Source organism: Sorex araneus, chromosome X, assembly GCF_027595985.1.
Source record: "Sorex araneus isolate mSorAra2 chromosome X, mSorAra2.pri, whole genome shotgun sequence".
In the NCBI taxonomy this organism is placed as follows: Eukaryota; Metazoa; Chordata; class Mammalia; order Eulipotyphla; family Soricidae; genus Sorex; species Sorex araneus.
In genome coordinates this window covers 244,107,116-244,121,305 of record NC_073313.1, presented here as the reverse complement: position 1 = coordinate 244,121,305, position 14,190 = coordinate 244,107,116, and the positions used below count along the sequence as shown (strand labels likewise).

The 14,190-nt window shown below is 35.6% G+C and overlaps 1 protein-coding gene across 5 annotated transcripts in view; it reads left to right on the top strand.

Moving 5' to 3' along the window:
- Nucleotides 1-14,190, top strand: part of ERBB4 (erb-b2 receptor tyrosine kinase 4) — a 1,184,587-nt gene that overhangs the window by 987,364 nt on the left and 183,033 nt on the right. For all 5 annotated transcript variants that reach the window (XM_004601330.2, XM_055119903.1, XM_004601331.3 and 2 more), the window contains one exon: nt 2,381-2,566. In XM_004601330.2, the coding sequence (XP_004601387.2) occupies nt 2,381-2,566 (186 nt within the window). The remainder of the gene's footprint in view (nt 1-2,380; nt 2,567-14,190) is intronic.

Sequence of the window (14,190 nt, the reverse complement as noted above, 5' to 3'; positions counted from 1 at the left end):
TTTTTACTAGTCCTGACACCCCCTCCCCCCACCCCCACCCAAGGTGTGACTGTGTAACTGAGTTACTGACAGACCCTACCCAGGCACTGGTAACTAGTTCTAGCCAAGCATGCCTATGACTTTTCAGGAGGCGAGAAAAGATGTTGCCTCTTCGTGTTTGCCACTGTTGGTCCGTCAGAAGTGGGAAATAAATCCCCCCTTCTCAGAGACTTGCAGGGACATGAGCTCAGCACAGAAGCAGCAAGGTGCTTTCCCCAAATCTCAGGGGCGACCATGGGAGTGGAAATTTGAGAACCTAATTGAATTAGAAGTCATATGGAGGACAGTAATTTTACCTTCTGCCAAGAAATTCTCAAAAAGAAAGTATTTGAGTTTCCTGAGCACCATTTCCCCACCTTATTTCTTCTGTTTGGTCTTATCTATTTTCCTTCTTTATTAATGCTGTTCTTCTCTTCGTAACTCATCATCATCATCATCATCATCATCCCGTTGATCAGGTGCTTAGAGATAGCCCTGGTGGCAAATCTAGCATCTTAGTGATATTCTTCCCAGCAGTGCAAAATGTCAAGTTCAATGCTACTGCCAGTGACATGGTGCTGCTGAGCTCCGGCGGTACTGGGTCACCCTATGAATCACCTGGATCACCTTAGCAGCTTCCAATGCTTCATCCTGCACCACCCTACATGTCCTTCAGTGTTGGGGACTGAATATGGGGCAGGGGGTGTGTGGTCTCAGACATCAAGACATATGCTCCAGATTTGAATTATTTCCCTCGCCTTCTAGAACTTGAAAGTCGGTTACATTTGGGAGAAGGAGTTAGAGAGTGGTCCCAATTTTCATCATAAACCAATTTACATAAGCCTGCTATTTTCATCAGATAATTCATTTTCCATTGTGCCTAATCTCCATAGCCTGCAATCATTCTGATTTAGGCTCTCCTAAGTGTGGAGAAGATCTATAGTCTGAGTGCTTCTGAAATAGTTCTTGAAGCAATCCTGCTGAAGTCAGCCCTCCTACGTCAGCTCAGTGTTTTGTGGTCCTAATTTGAGCCGTTAGGGATATATGCCTGTGGCATAAGTTAAATGCTTTCTCAGTTTTTTCGCCCTTCTGAAAAGTGGTCCTTCAGATTAATTTTTATCTAAGTAAGCTAATACCAGTAAGCCATCCTGATTTTATTATCCTATGCTTGCTCTCTCCTGTCTAGAATTGTTGTCTGCCTTTTAGTTTTCCCTTTTTAAAAGTGTATTGGAAGTAGGAAATAAAAGAAATTTTGCTATTCAATCAATGATGCCATTTAAATAGAATCTGAAAAATTTCAGTTAGATTTCTGAAGTTTAATATCAATGAATTCACATTAAAACTATCACAACTAAGTTATGTCAGAAACAATACAAAATGTTTTTGGTACAATGGACATTTTTATATCTTCATGATGATAACAGTGATTTAAAATAAGCTGTCATATTTCCCCATCCTGTGTTTATATATTAAGTTATATCTTAATATAACTATCTGTTTCAAATTCTAACAATGCAACTTAAGATAACTTTGATTGGAAGTTAACTTTAAGGTACACTCTAATAACTAGCATATGCTTATTTTTGCAAAATGAACATTATACTTCCATTAAGCAGAGTGTCTTATGATAATGGTTAAAAATTAAAAGTTTTTCCTCATACTTTAGTGAATAATATACAATTCTAACTTTGAAAATTAAATTAGAATTGAATAAAGCAAAGTTACAAACAAAATGTTCGCTTTTGCCTTAATTAATATAATGAATGCTTAGTTTTAATGATATATACCTGAAATGATAGACTATCATTCAATGTTGCTTCAATATAAAAAATGATTCTGTATAAGTAGACAATGGGCATATTTGTTATAATTGTTTAATTTTCATACTTACAATTTATAAATTATCCCTGCATGTACTTCAAGTTTATACATAATATGGTTGACTTAATATTGGTCACCTTACTTTTACCTACCAATAATTATATGCAAGTAGATTACTGTTTTATAATGGCAAGAATCAAGGGTTAAAAAATCATATAACAAGTAAAGGATTTAGTTTCCAGTTATTTGGCAATACGAAACTCTCTGACCATTTATATGAAAAATAGAACTTACAGCTAATAATTTTATAATTCTATAATTCTATAATTTTTCCATTTAAATAAATTTATAGTCTATTTTTCATTTAATTTTCCTTGAATTAAATAATTTTAAAGATAGGTACAATAATATCTTTTTGCTTCAATTGTTTCCACTAAGTACATACTGAAAATCATGTTCAGCACCATATTATAATTGTTAAGAAACTGAGTTAAAATTATGTCTTTATATATGTATATATATTTTATTATATTTTTTGTAGGAAGCACTGATCATGGCTAGTATGGACCATCCACACTTAGTCCGGTTGTTAGGTGTGTGTCTGAGCCCGACCATCCAGCTGGTTACACAACTAATGCCACACGGCTGCCTATTGGATTACGTCCATGAACACAAGGATAACATTGGATCACAATTGCTGCTTAATTGGTGTGTCCAGATAGCTAAGGTAAGTGTTCATCAAATTGTTCTTCAAATTTATACATAAGTTTAAACATTTGAATTGCTGGAGACTCTTCCTGTTTGAGCATATAAGTGCAAAACTTATGACATACACTTCTATTTCAAAGAAACCATTTATAATTACCTATACCAGAATTATCTTGAAATGTTTTCTTCCAAGTAATTAGACCTAGATGATTTTTAACTCATTATTTTACCATTATTTATCACAGAAATGAGTTCTTAGCCCATGAATTCAGGATAAGCTCACCTTTGTATTAATATAATCCATACATATATAAATGTTGATTTATTAGCTCTAACCAAACTGTTTCAATAGCATAAAGTATATTTTTAAAATGTAAATTTAATATATTTAAAGTACAATTAAAATACTTAAGCAAAAACTTTGTTTAGTTTTATAAATCTTACATCTTAAATTGTTGCCTGTGGATCATATATCATACTCTTGTGAATATTATACGATAAACTCCAATTGAAAGTATTCTTTATGGTAATGAAGCTTGAAATATAAACCCTTCAAAAACTGATTTACCTGTCTAGGAAAGAATTTCTATAATTTATAAGTGGAGCAAAATATTCCACATAAATTCTCAAGCCTTCCTAGCACACTAAATGAAAACAAAACTAAGTTTCACATTTCTTAGCTCTTCTCTGCATTTCCTGCAGTGTTCACCATAATTTAGGTTTTGTCCTTAGGGATTCATGGTATTAATATGTAATATATGCAGGACTATGCACTCTAATATTAGAAACTCCTTTGAGTTCCCTGAATAATCACACTGTTTTAAACTCTCTTGTCTTTGCAACTGCCACTTCCTCAGCTTAGAAAATTCTTGTCATCATTTCTTGAGTCATATGACATGATCATTTTCATCCATCAACACTGATTGGACTTCCTTCCTTCATAGAACCTTCTCTAGTCAACCAGTTTTCTCCAAACAAAAGTAGTTTCTTCTATCCCGTCTTAGATTTGGTCACTAATATCTTGAACACATTTTTATTATTTAAATGTGTTGACATATGGAAAATTCACTTGGCTACTAATCCTTCAGAAAAATATTTGTGTATGCTTAGCATGTGCTGGATACTATGCTGACTAAAATGTTTAGAAGTAAAACACATGGTCAAGGGCTTAGCTGTCTGCTTATCATAATGCCATCAACAAATATTTAACAAATGGAACTATTAGGTATATTATTAAGAGCTGTTATTCAAATTTTTGAGAAAAATTGTTACATGGGTGGCTCAAGGAGGGTCCTGTGAAAACATTATTTTAGGTAGAAGATTTACTATATTGAGTCCTAAAAATACAATGGCCCTGTAATTCATAACTCAAATAGGATAATTTTATGAGTGAAGGAGTCTAAATAGTAATCCAGAAAAATAAATACACAAATGTCCTATGTAAGGCATCTATAAGGTAATTCTATATCATAGAGCATTTGTGGGTTTTATGAAGTGTTAGGTACTATAAAGAAATTTAAATACTGCAATTTATGTTTCTAAGATATATTGATTTAATATTTAAGGATTATATTAAAGTAATGCAAGAATGGAAATAAATTTTTCAGTTAGAAGGTTGGGAATAATAAGAAAAAGAAAAGTGAGTTGGACTAATGTTTACTTTGGAAAAAGTACCATGTATTTTGATTATCTGGAGGAAACTATGGTAGTAGCACTTTCTGAGTTGGAGAAGGTCTGAGAGATTCAACATAACTATAAGTGAAAATGGTAAGCTTAGTTCCAGGTATAAAAACAAAACTGAGAATTCTTATGAATATAAAATAAAAGTATCCATAGGGTTGTTGGTTTTGTTTGGACCTGTAGCTATAGATTTAGGATTTACAGTTATTTAAATATCTGAACAGATAAGAGGCTAAGAACTCAATGAGTCTGATTAATTAAAAAATTATTTTATTGGGTCTGGAATGATAGGATAGAGGGTAAAGAACTTGCCTTTAATGTAGCTACATGCAGCTAACCAGGTTCAACCCCTGGCACTGTATATATGATCCCTTGAGCCTTTAAGCGGTGATCTCTGGGAACAGAACCAGGAATAAACTTTGAGCAAAGCTGAGTGTGACACACAAATAACATATATTTGTGTGCTTAAAGTAGTATTGTACTATAGCATATATTTCATGTGAACCTCATGATGAAATCACACCAACATATAGAATTGAATCTTCACAGAGCAGGCTGAAAGCCATTCCCTAGCTCTGAAGTCATCTCTCCCTATCCCCAAAGTCTGTGAATATATTATTTTCACAGACTTTCATATTATTACCGTAAGGGGACTGTGTAAATTTGACTAATTGAAAGATATTGAGATGAGATTATAAAGTAGATTATCCAGGTAAAGTCAAGTGTTTTGTGAACGTTCATGAGGTCGGAGGCGCTGAGATAAGGAACTCGGAAGAAATGTATTTCATGGAAGACCAAGGTTCTCTCTGACTGTTGGCAAAAGTAGAGAGTCAGGTGATCTCCTTTTATTGATCATGGTACCTCTAAAGGGCGCAATACAGTGACATCACCAAAGGCATCAAAAGAAGTTATAGGAAGAATATTGAGCCGGTAGAATATGCATTATTTCCTTGCATCTGCAGACCAGTAATCTTGGCCTCCTGAAAAATACAAAACCAGAACTGAAACCTTCCTTGGGCTAAAAGCACTTGGATTTACATCCCAAAGACAAGGTTGGGCTGCCACATAAAATCTACATGTCAATTACAAACTAAGCTGCACCTGAAATCTACATCCCAAAGACTAGGCTGGGCCAGAGCCTACAATTTACAATATCCAAGGTCAGGCCTGGCTAACACCTGAGATCTGCATGTCAAAGACCAGCCACGCTTCTGTGAGAGAAGGAAAACTGCTCTTTTCAATATACTGAAGTTATTTTCTGAAGGCAGCTTGAAGGGGGAAAATGTTCCTGTCTGTAGTACAGTCTATGTGGGCTCGCCCTGATAGCTCAGTCCATCCCAACACTCAAGCTAATCACAAAAGTTCTTATATTTGGGAGATAGGAAAGAACAGAATAATAGAGAGAAGACATAAGGATTGGAGCGATAGCACAGTGGTTGGGCGTTCACCTTTCATGAGGCTGACCCGAGTTCGATTCCTCCGCCCCTCTCAGAGAGCCCAGCAAGCTACTGAGATTATCGAGCCCGAGTGGCAGAGCCTGGCAAGCTACCCGTGCATATCGGATATGCCAAAAACAGTAACAATAAGTCTCTCAATGAGAGAGTTACTGGTGCCCGCTCGAACAAATCGATGAGCAACAGGATGACAGTGACAGTGACATACTGAAGATGGTGGAAGAGTCCTGAAGTGGGAGGATGTATTCTATTTCTGGAAACAAACAGGCAAGGAAAATGATTCACCCCTAGAATGTTCAAAAGAATGCCAGCCTGCTGGCATCTTGGTTTGAGTCCAGTGAATAGTTTTTAAATTCCAATACCCAGAGTTGTATGAAAGCATATTTGTGTTGTTTCAAGTCACTAAATGCATGAGCATAGTTCCTCGGGGTGATATCATAGACTTTATAGGGTAGCCCACTTAAGGAGCCTGGATTGCTTCTAGAACATGGTGTTTAAGAAGCATCTTCTCATATTAGCCAGACATTTGGAGCCTCCATACAGAAACTACTGGGCTAGAGAGAGACTTAAGGGGCTAAGGCACTTTCCTTGCTTGCAACTGACTCAATCAGATCCCTAACACAACATATGATGCCCTGAGGAATCCGAGGCATAATCCCTGAGCACAGAGCCAGGAGTAAGAACTGAACACTAGTTTGTAAGGCACCAAAGTTAAACAAACAAAAACAAATGAAGAAACTGTTTTGAGGAATGTCTGTAAAATATGAATAATGTGGTCTGATTAAAAAAGAGTTTAGAAATAACTGTTTCAATCATTTCAATGTTTTTTTTACTTTGTCTCTAATTCTCACCTAGAAAGATTGTGAAAGAGAAATACTAAGTGCTGAATATTTGCCTTTATATTGACTGCACTCTTTCTTTTGTTGACAAAGATGAGAGGAGAGTTAATGTTTTCAAAATGGCAGGTGATATAAGTGTTACACTTACAGGTGGGGGTCAAAAACTGTGAAGAAAATATTATAGCTAAAATTAAGCCCTTATTCTGTGAATGCATTACTCTATTTACTCCTAAGTGAATTTCTATTGTCACACACCACTGAAGCAAATGTCATTATTATGTCCAATTCACAGATAATGAAAGGGAGACAGAAATTTTAAGTAAGTTTAATAGATTGATTCACTAAACAATGGTAAAATCATGAGTTTATGGTTAAAAATTATTTTTGCTACAAGGAAACAATTTTTAAAATGGTATCTACATCCCAAGTTTTTTTATTATCACACTGGAAGACTATTCTATAAAATTTTATATTATATACAACAAAAATTTACATACCAAAATTATTTGCTTCTTATATGCCACATAGTTGCTCTACATATGTTACATTTGGAACTTGAATTAATTAGGTAAGCAGAACAGAACATATTATTTAATGTTCATATAATACCATATGGCTCTGGAACTTAATGAATATAAAATAGAATATAATGGTGAGAATTTTTTCTCTGATAGTTGTTAGTAAGTTTATAAAATAATTTAGCAGATTCTGAAAAGTGTATGGGACTTTAGAATGAAAGGAGTTCATGGTGAATGATGGTAATTGAGTTCATATGGTTAGAGCACATCTTTGAATACTTGGTATCTATTTAAAATTCTGGGTATTTTATGTTACTTAGTCTTTCCTGAGATTCTATATACTTATATTATGCCCTGAGAACATTTAGGTATAGCCCTGATGTGGTTCACTACTATTCCATTTTATTGATGAGAAATGAAGTTATCTTCTAAAGAATATAGCAGTAGGATAGAAAACCTGGCTTTTATAATTTGTAAAACTGACAGCTGAGCCATATTTTATACAATCTGGAGTATCCTCTCCAACAAATACACATCCTTGTAGCATAGTTCACTTGCTTTTCTCCAACAGCTTCTGAGTTTGAAGAGTGCTAAGAAATACAATATTTTACACATAGTTGTTGGGCTAGAGCGATAGCACAGCGTGTAGGGCATATTTACCTTGCATGCAGCCGACCCAAGTTCAATTCCTCCACCCCTCTCGGAGAGCCCAGCAAGCTACTGAGAGTATCTCGCCTGCACAGCAGAGCCTGGCAAACTATCCATGGCATATTCGATATGCCAAAAACAGTAACAACCAGTCTCACAGTGGAGACGTCACTGGTGCCCGCTCAAGCAAATTGATGAGCAACGGGATGACAGTGATGCAGTGACAGTGATACAGTTGTGTAAATAACGCTTATCACTGAGCATCATAAAATAGTCTTTCATAAATAATAGTGTGTAAGAATTTTAATTATATTTTTGTCAGTATCTGTATCCAATTTTTAGTAAAAAGTACTAGTTACTACTACAATCATGAGGGATTTATTTTTAATAAGTTCTATTTACAAAATATCATGATAGAACAAGCTCTGAAATGTTCTGTGAATGATTAGGCATCTAGACACTGATCATTAGAGTGATATAAAAGAAATTAACACCTGTAGTATAGCTCCAGTTGTTGTTAAAGACACAGACTCTGGACCAAGTTTCTTGAGCTTGAATCCGAGATCCACAATTAATCATGTGACTATAGATGTTATCAGTTAACCTCTCTGATTCACCCTGAAAATGGAGCTAATGTTGTATTCCCTTTATAGAGTAATTATAAGAATGAATTAATGTTTGTAATTTGCTTGGTATGCTGTTAGTATAAAGCAAGAAGGTATAAAGAATGCTGTTTTCTGATATATATTTTATATTTATATATATGTATTAACAAAAGCTAAATAATCAAAATACCTTATACTACCATTTATAAAATACCTAATTTTGAAAGCTTGTCATAAAAGTTTACCATTTATTCTTAAACTCTGCTGGGGGGTTGGAGGATCTGGCCTCATGTTTCTTATATACTATTTCTTACATTTGGAAGAAAGAACTTGGAACTCCCATCCTCTTATAATTTCTTAAAAAGCTTCCTAAAATAATGTTCTTCATGTTCACATGCTGAAAATTATACAGCATATAATTTTCCCTTGAGAAAATTGGATTATTTGTGATATTAAAGACATGAAACTACCAAGTGAACTGAAAAAAAGTTGAGGTCAGGGGTGATTCTTTAAATAAGATAAATGGTCCATTATTGAAGTGGAGCAAGGAGAGCATTTTAACTTTCAATCTCAAGCGAGAAAAGGTTAATATTGGATTGACTTCCTATCATTGCACAAATTTTAGTTCTTGTCTCCTTTCTAAGGAAAATATTATGTGAAGATTTTTAGTTGTTATTGTTTCTTTCTTTGTGAAGCCTAAGGAATGAATATAGACTATTTTGTCATATTTTCCTGTATTTGTGAAACTTAACAGTATAGACCATTATTTTATTTATTTATTTTTTTTGTTTTTTGACATATACCATGCCTTTTCCCCATGAGTATATTATCTTCTGCCAACTCATCTGATGTTTTGACCATGGAAGAACACTCTTGCAGTATCACACTATTTTTCACTAAGAATCCAATGGTAGTGATAATTTTTAAATTCGTTCTTAATTTGCCTTATTTCTACCTCATATATAAACATATACACACATATATTTATGTATACACACACACACACACACACCAGCAGAGCCTGGCAAGCTCCCCATGGCATATTCAATATGCCAAATACAGTAACAATAATGGGTCTCATTCCCCTGACCCTGAAAGAACCTCCAATATGGCATCATTTGGAAGGATAAGTAAGGAGATACTGCTAAAAATCTCAGGACTGGGACGAATGGAAATGTTACTGGCACCTGCTCAAGCAAATTGATGACCAATGGGATGACAGTGATACAGTGACAGTGGCTTTTCGAATCACACCCGGTGATGCACAGGACTTACTCTTGGCTTTGCACTCAGGAATTACTACTGGTGGTGCTCAGGGGACCATATGGGATGCTGAGAATCCAATGCAGGCTAGCTGCATGAAAGGCAAATGCCTTACCCGCTATACTATTGCTCTAGCCCCTAGACTATTATTTTTAAAATCTTGAAACCACCTTTTGCTGGCATATTTTACTCTATTATAAGATTTTTTCTGGATCTCAAATTAATTTCCAGTTTAATTTAGATGTAAGATATAGATAGCACAGCGGTAGGGCATTCGCCTTTCACTTGGCTGACCCGTGTTTGATTCCTCCACCCCTCTCGGAGAGCCTGGCAAGCTACCGAGAGTATCGAGCCCGCGAAGCAGAGCCTGGCAAGCAACCCGTGGTGTATTGGATATGCCAAATACAGTAATAATAAGTCTCACAATGAGAGACGTTACTGGTGCCCGTTCGAACAAATCGATGAGCAATGGGGTGACAGTGACAGTGACAGTAATATATAGAGATTTTTTTTTACAGGAGTTCACTATTAAAACTAGTTAAAAGATGATTCAAAATGTTCGTTAGTTGTCTACTGTACTCCTCAAATGCTATATTGCCTTACTAAATCATAAATTGCCTTCATAGTTTATTAACAGATATGACACTTCCCTTGCATATAGCTGACCTAGCTTCAATCCCTGGCGCTGCACATAGTCCCCTGAGCACTGCTGGAGAGATTCCTGAGGATGGTGTCATGAGTCAGTCTTGAGAATGAGGTGTTGCCAAACATTAAAAAAGAAAAGAAAGCAAAAGAAAAAGATTCTATTAGGGACAAAGGAATAGCTCAATTTCCTGAGCACATGCTTTGCATGTAGTGGACATGGGTTTAATTCCCAGCATCAAAATCATTTTATAACTTAAGGAATTTAGAGCTAAAATTCTTGGGCTGGAGAAATAGCACAGTGGGTAGGGCATTTGCCTTGCATGAGGCTGACCCAGGTTTGATTCCCAGCATCCCATATGGTCCCCTGAGCACCAACAGGGGGTAATTCCTGAGTGCAAATCTCCACCAGCTGTGACCCAAAAAGAAAAAAAAAAAGAGCTAATGTGCTTATCAAAAAATTTAAATTCTACATAAAGCTTATTTTTGCAAATTGATTTAGCATTAATATTTTCTAAAAAGCTTGTTAAAGTTAGGTTGAATTTAAGTTAATATGGTGATTTTTTTCAATTATTTTATTTTCATTATACTCTATTTCATCCCCCACCCCCCACACAAGTTATTTGTCCATGTCACATCAATGATTAAAGCTGATGTAAGTTCTATTGTGAAACCCGAGGGTTTTTTGTTTGTTTATTTTTTGTTTTTTTGTTGGTCATTGGGAGGTTTCTGTGGATCTGTAGCAGAGTGGTGGGTAGTGGGAGAACCGCTATCAATTACTCATCCTTGTACAGAGGATTAGATAGAGCCCACAATTTGTGCTGAGGAATACATTCCTCTTCTGGATGAATTTTCCTGCACCTTTGTTCGTTTATCTTGTTTTCTGTTTTCTTTTTTCTCTAGCTATTACTACCTAGTGTGACAAAACCTTTCAAATTTACATTTGAATCAACTCTTTCCTTCTGCACAAATAACATTAAATTCAAACCTAAATGTTTGAATGCCTGATGATAGTTAAATGCATGAACTAGCTACTGAAATTTCTGAGTTTCTATAGACAAATCTGGAAAATATTAGATTCTACTATTGTAGATGTGACCTTCTAGGTATATCTGCACATATTGCATATCATAGGTATTATTGAGAAGAGACAGAACACTATACACATCCCCCAAAAGTTAATTTTTTCTTATATTGTGTATAATAGTACAATGGTGTTTAATGCTGGCTAGAAATTTAAAATATTAATTAAATAATTTCTTTGAGAGTATTTTAACATAAAAATATATTTTATAAACATAGAAGAAATGAGAAACAGGATATTAGAAGCAGTGGTATTAGTGGCATTCTATTAATGATATTTCACAATTACACAAAAGTAGATACATAATTTTTTTCTAGTCACATAACCACTTCTGGGGGGAATACAGGATATGAGGTCTCTTAATATTTATCATTTTTACTTCCTTTATTTAATTTTGGATACATTATGTATTCTCATGAATTTCCAATAAGTCTTTAGAAAGTAATTCAGTGCATGAAATGACTCATGGCAAATTTTTATTCAGAATAAATACCTATAGTGACTTTCCCTGGGTCATGATGACATGTATTCCCAAGGATAATATGCTTAACTCTGAGTCATGGATAAGTCATTGATTGTTTCATAAATAGACAGTGTTTGTTTTTTCCCCTAAAGAGATAAATTTATGAGGAAAAAAATTTATAGGGTTTTTATCCACCTCTTCTATCCATGTTTTAATTAGACACTTGAGATTTGCTCCCTGAGAATAATATCTATTGTCTTTGTTTAACCAGAAGATCTCCATTTAATTTAGTTTTAAAATTGTGTCAAGTTATGTGTAAGTACTATGCAAAGAATAAGGAGGCAAGAAATAACAACAAAGGTAGTCCTGTTAACACTAAGGTGCATTACCCTGGGCTGCTGGGTTCTTGAGAATTGTATGAAATATTTGCATGCAAAACTTAGAAGATTAAATGTTAGAGTTTATTGTGCAGTTAAAGTTAATGGGTTTGGGTAACTCCCCAAACGACCAGGCGTTTCCTTTACCTGTGGACAATGTCACTCAGACTGTTCCTGGCACTGCCCTATCCTATGAATGACATCTTGATCCTGTCCCATGCAGTCTACTTGCCTCCAGTGGAGGATGGCCGGGTCCCACTCCCATGTTGCTCTCTATTTTATGCATACTTTCCTGGTATGAAAGAGCACATCCCTGTACCTTCCCTGGACTCTATCCTGAAGGTTCCCTGGCATCATGTCCTGACTTTCTTAGTCTCTGGCTAGAGACATATGAGTGTCAGCAAGATCCCTGTGCTCTGTACCTGTCACCTGTACCAATGGCTCTGTACCAGTGCTACCTCATCCTGCAGTCTGCCAGCTTGTGGGAAGAGAGAGAAGTGCCAAGAGAACTGAGGAAGAGATCATCAATGAAAAGAGTGGATTCAGAGAGGGGGGAGAAAGAGAGAGAGAGAGAGAGACTGGGGGGCTACTTTTATATGTTGCAAGCCCTGAGCCCCAGCCATCCCATTATCTATTTTGATTGACAACCTATTCAATGGGCTACCTCTGCTGCTGTATCACTTCCATCAAAGTTTCTGATTCCATTGGTAAAATGAGATTATTATAACATAATACAATATAAATAATATTATAATATGGTATAGTATAATACACTATAATGTAGTATAATGTAATAATGTATCTAAAATGTTTATTATCACCAAAATTAATTTAGGCCTGGCTTCTATGAAAAGGTAATAAGGTTTAGCAGAAATAGCATCGACCACAGAGAGCTTAATCTGGATTGAAGCCTAAATCATAGTTATGAGACTTTTAAGAGTCATTTTCTCTTTTGCCAAATGAGATTGCTTATGTCTACATAAAATAAGTCTAATTTATCTTTATTGAATTTGAATTAATAAATAGAAGCAACTTATACTTTTCTAATAATTTAAGAAAAATTTCTACAGAAGAGTATAGTTATGAACTTATACACATTTATTCTCTTATGCATTTTATTCCTTTACGTTGTACTCAGAATGCAGGAAAACTTTATTCGGGCCCTATTAGAATTATAACAACGAAATAAACACATATTTAAAATAATATCTGGCTTTGAATCCTAAATGTATGTGTGTTGGCAGATTTTTCAAATTCTCTAAAGTTTCTTACCTAGACACAAGGAAGAATGTTTTCCTGGTAAAGTTATTGTAACTACTGAAGAGGACAACAAAAGGTAATTTTTTAATTGGAGGGTTTCCGTACCCAATGGTGCATAACCAGCTTCTTGCTGGCTCTGAGCTGAAGGATCACTCTTAGTGGGTTGGGAACAAAATGTGGGAGATTGAACCTGGGTCAACCACGTGCAAGGCAAGTACCCTACATGGTATACAATCACTCGTGCCCCTAAATTTTATCAATATCTTAGCATGTTGCCTGACTCCTAGTGTTCTTCAATAAATCGCATTGTCACTGTCGTTGTCATCCCATCACACTCCCTCTTTCTCTCTCTCTCTCACTCACACTACAGCTCATCTACAGATTGTTGCTAATTGATTTGTTCGAGCGGGCACCAGTAACGTCTCTCATTGTGAGACTTATTGTTACTGTTTTTGGCATATCCAATACTTTACCGGTAGCTTGCCAGGCTCTGCCGTGCGGGCACTATACTCTCGGTAGCTTGCCGGACTCTCTGAGAAGGGCAGAGGAATCTAACACTGGTCAGCTGCGTGAAAGGCGAAAGTCCTACCACTGTGCTATGGCTCCAGCCCAATAAATAGCACTAAATACATAAATTGCATTAAATAAATTATAGCGGCTATAGAGATCGCTCCAAGGATAAGAGCACATGCTTTGCATGCAGGGTGTTTAGTTCTAAATACTGTCCAGACCATGGCTAGGTGTGGGCCAAACAAAATGACAGCTAGCAATACTGCAAGGTCATCATTTTGTAAGTGTTCTGACCTTTTG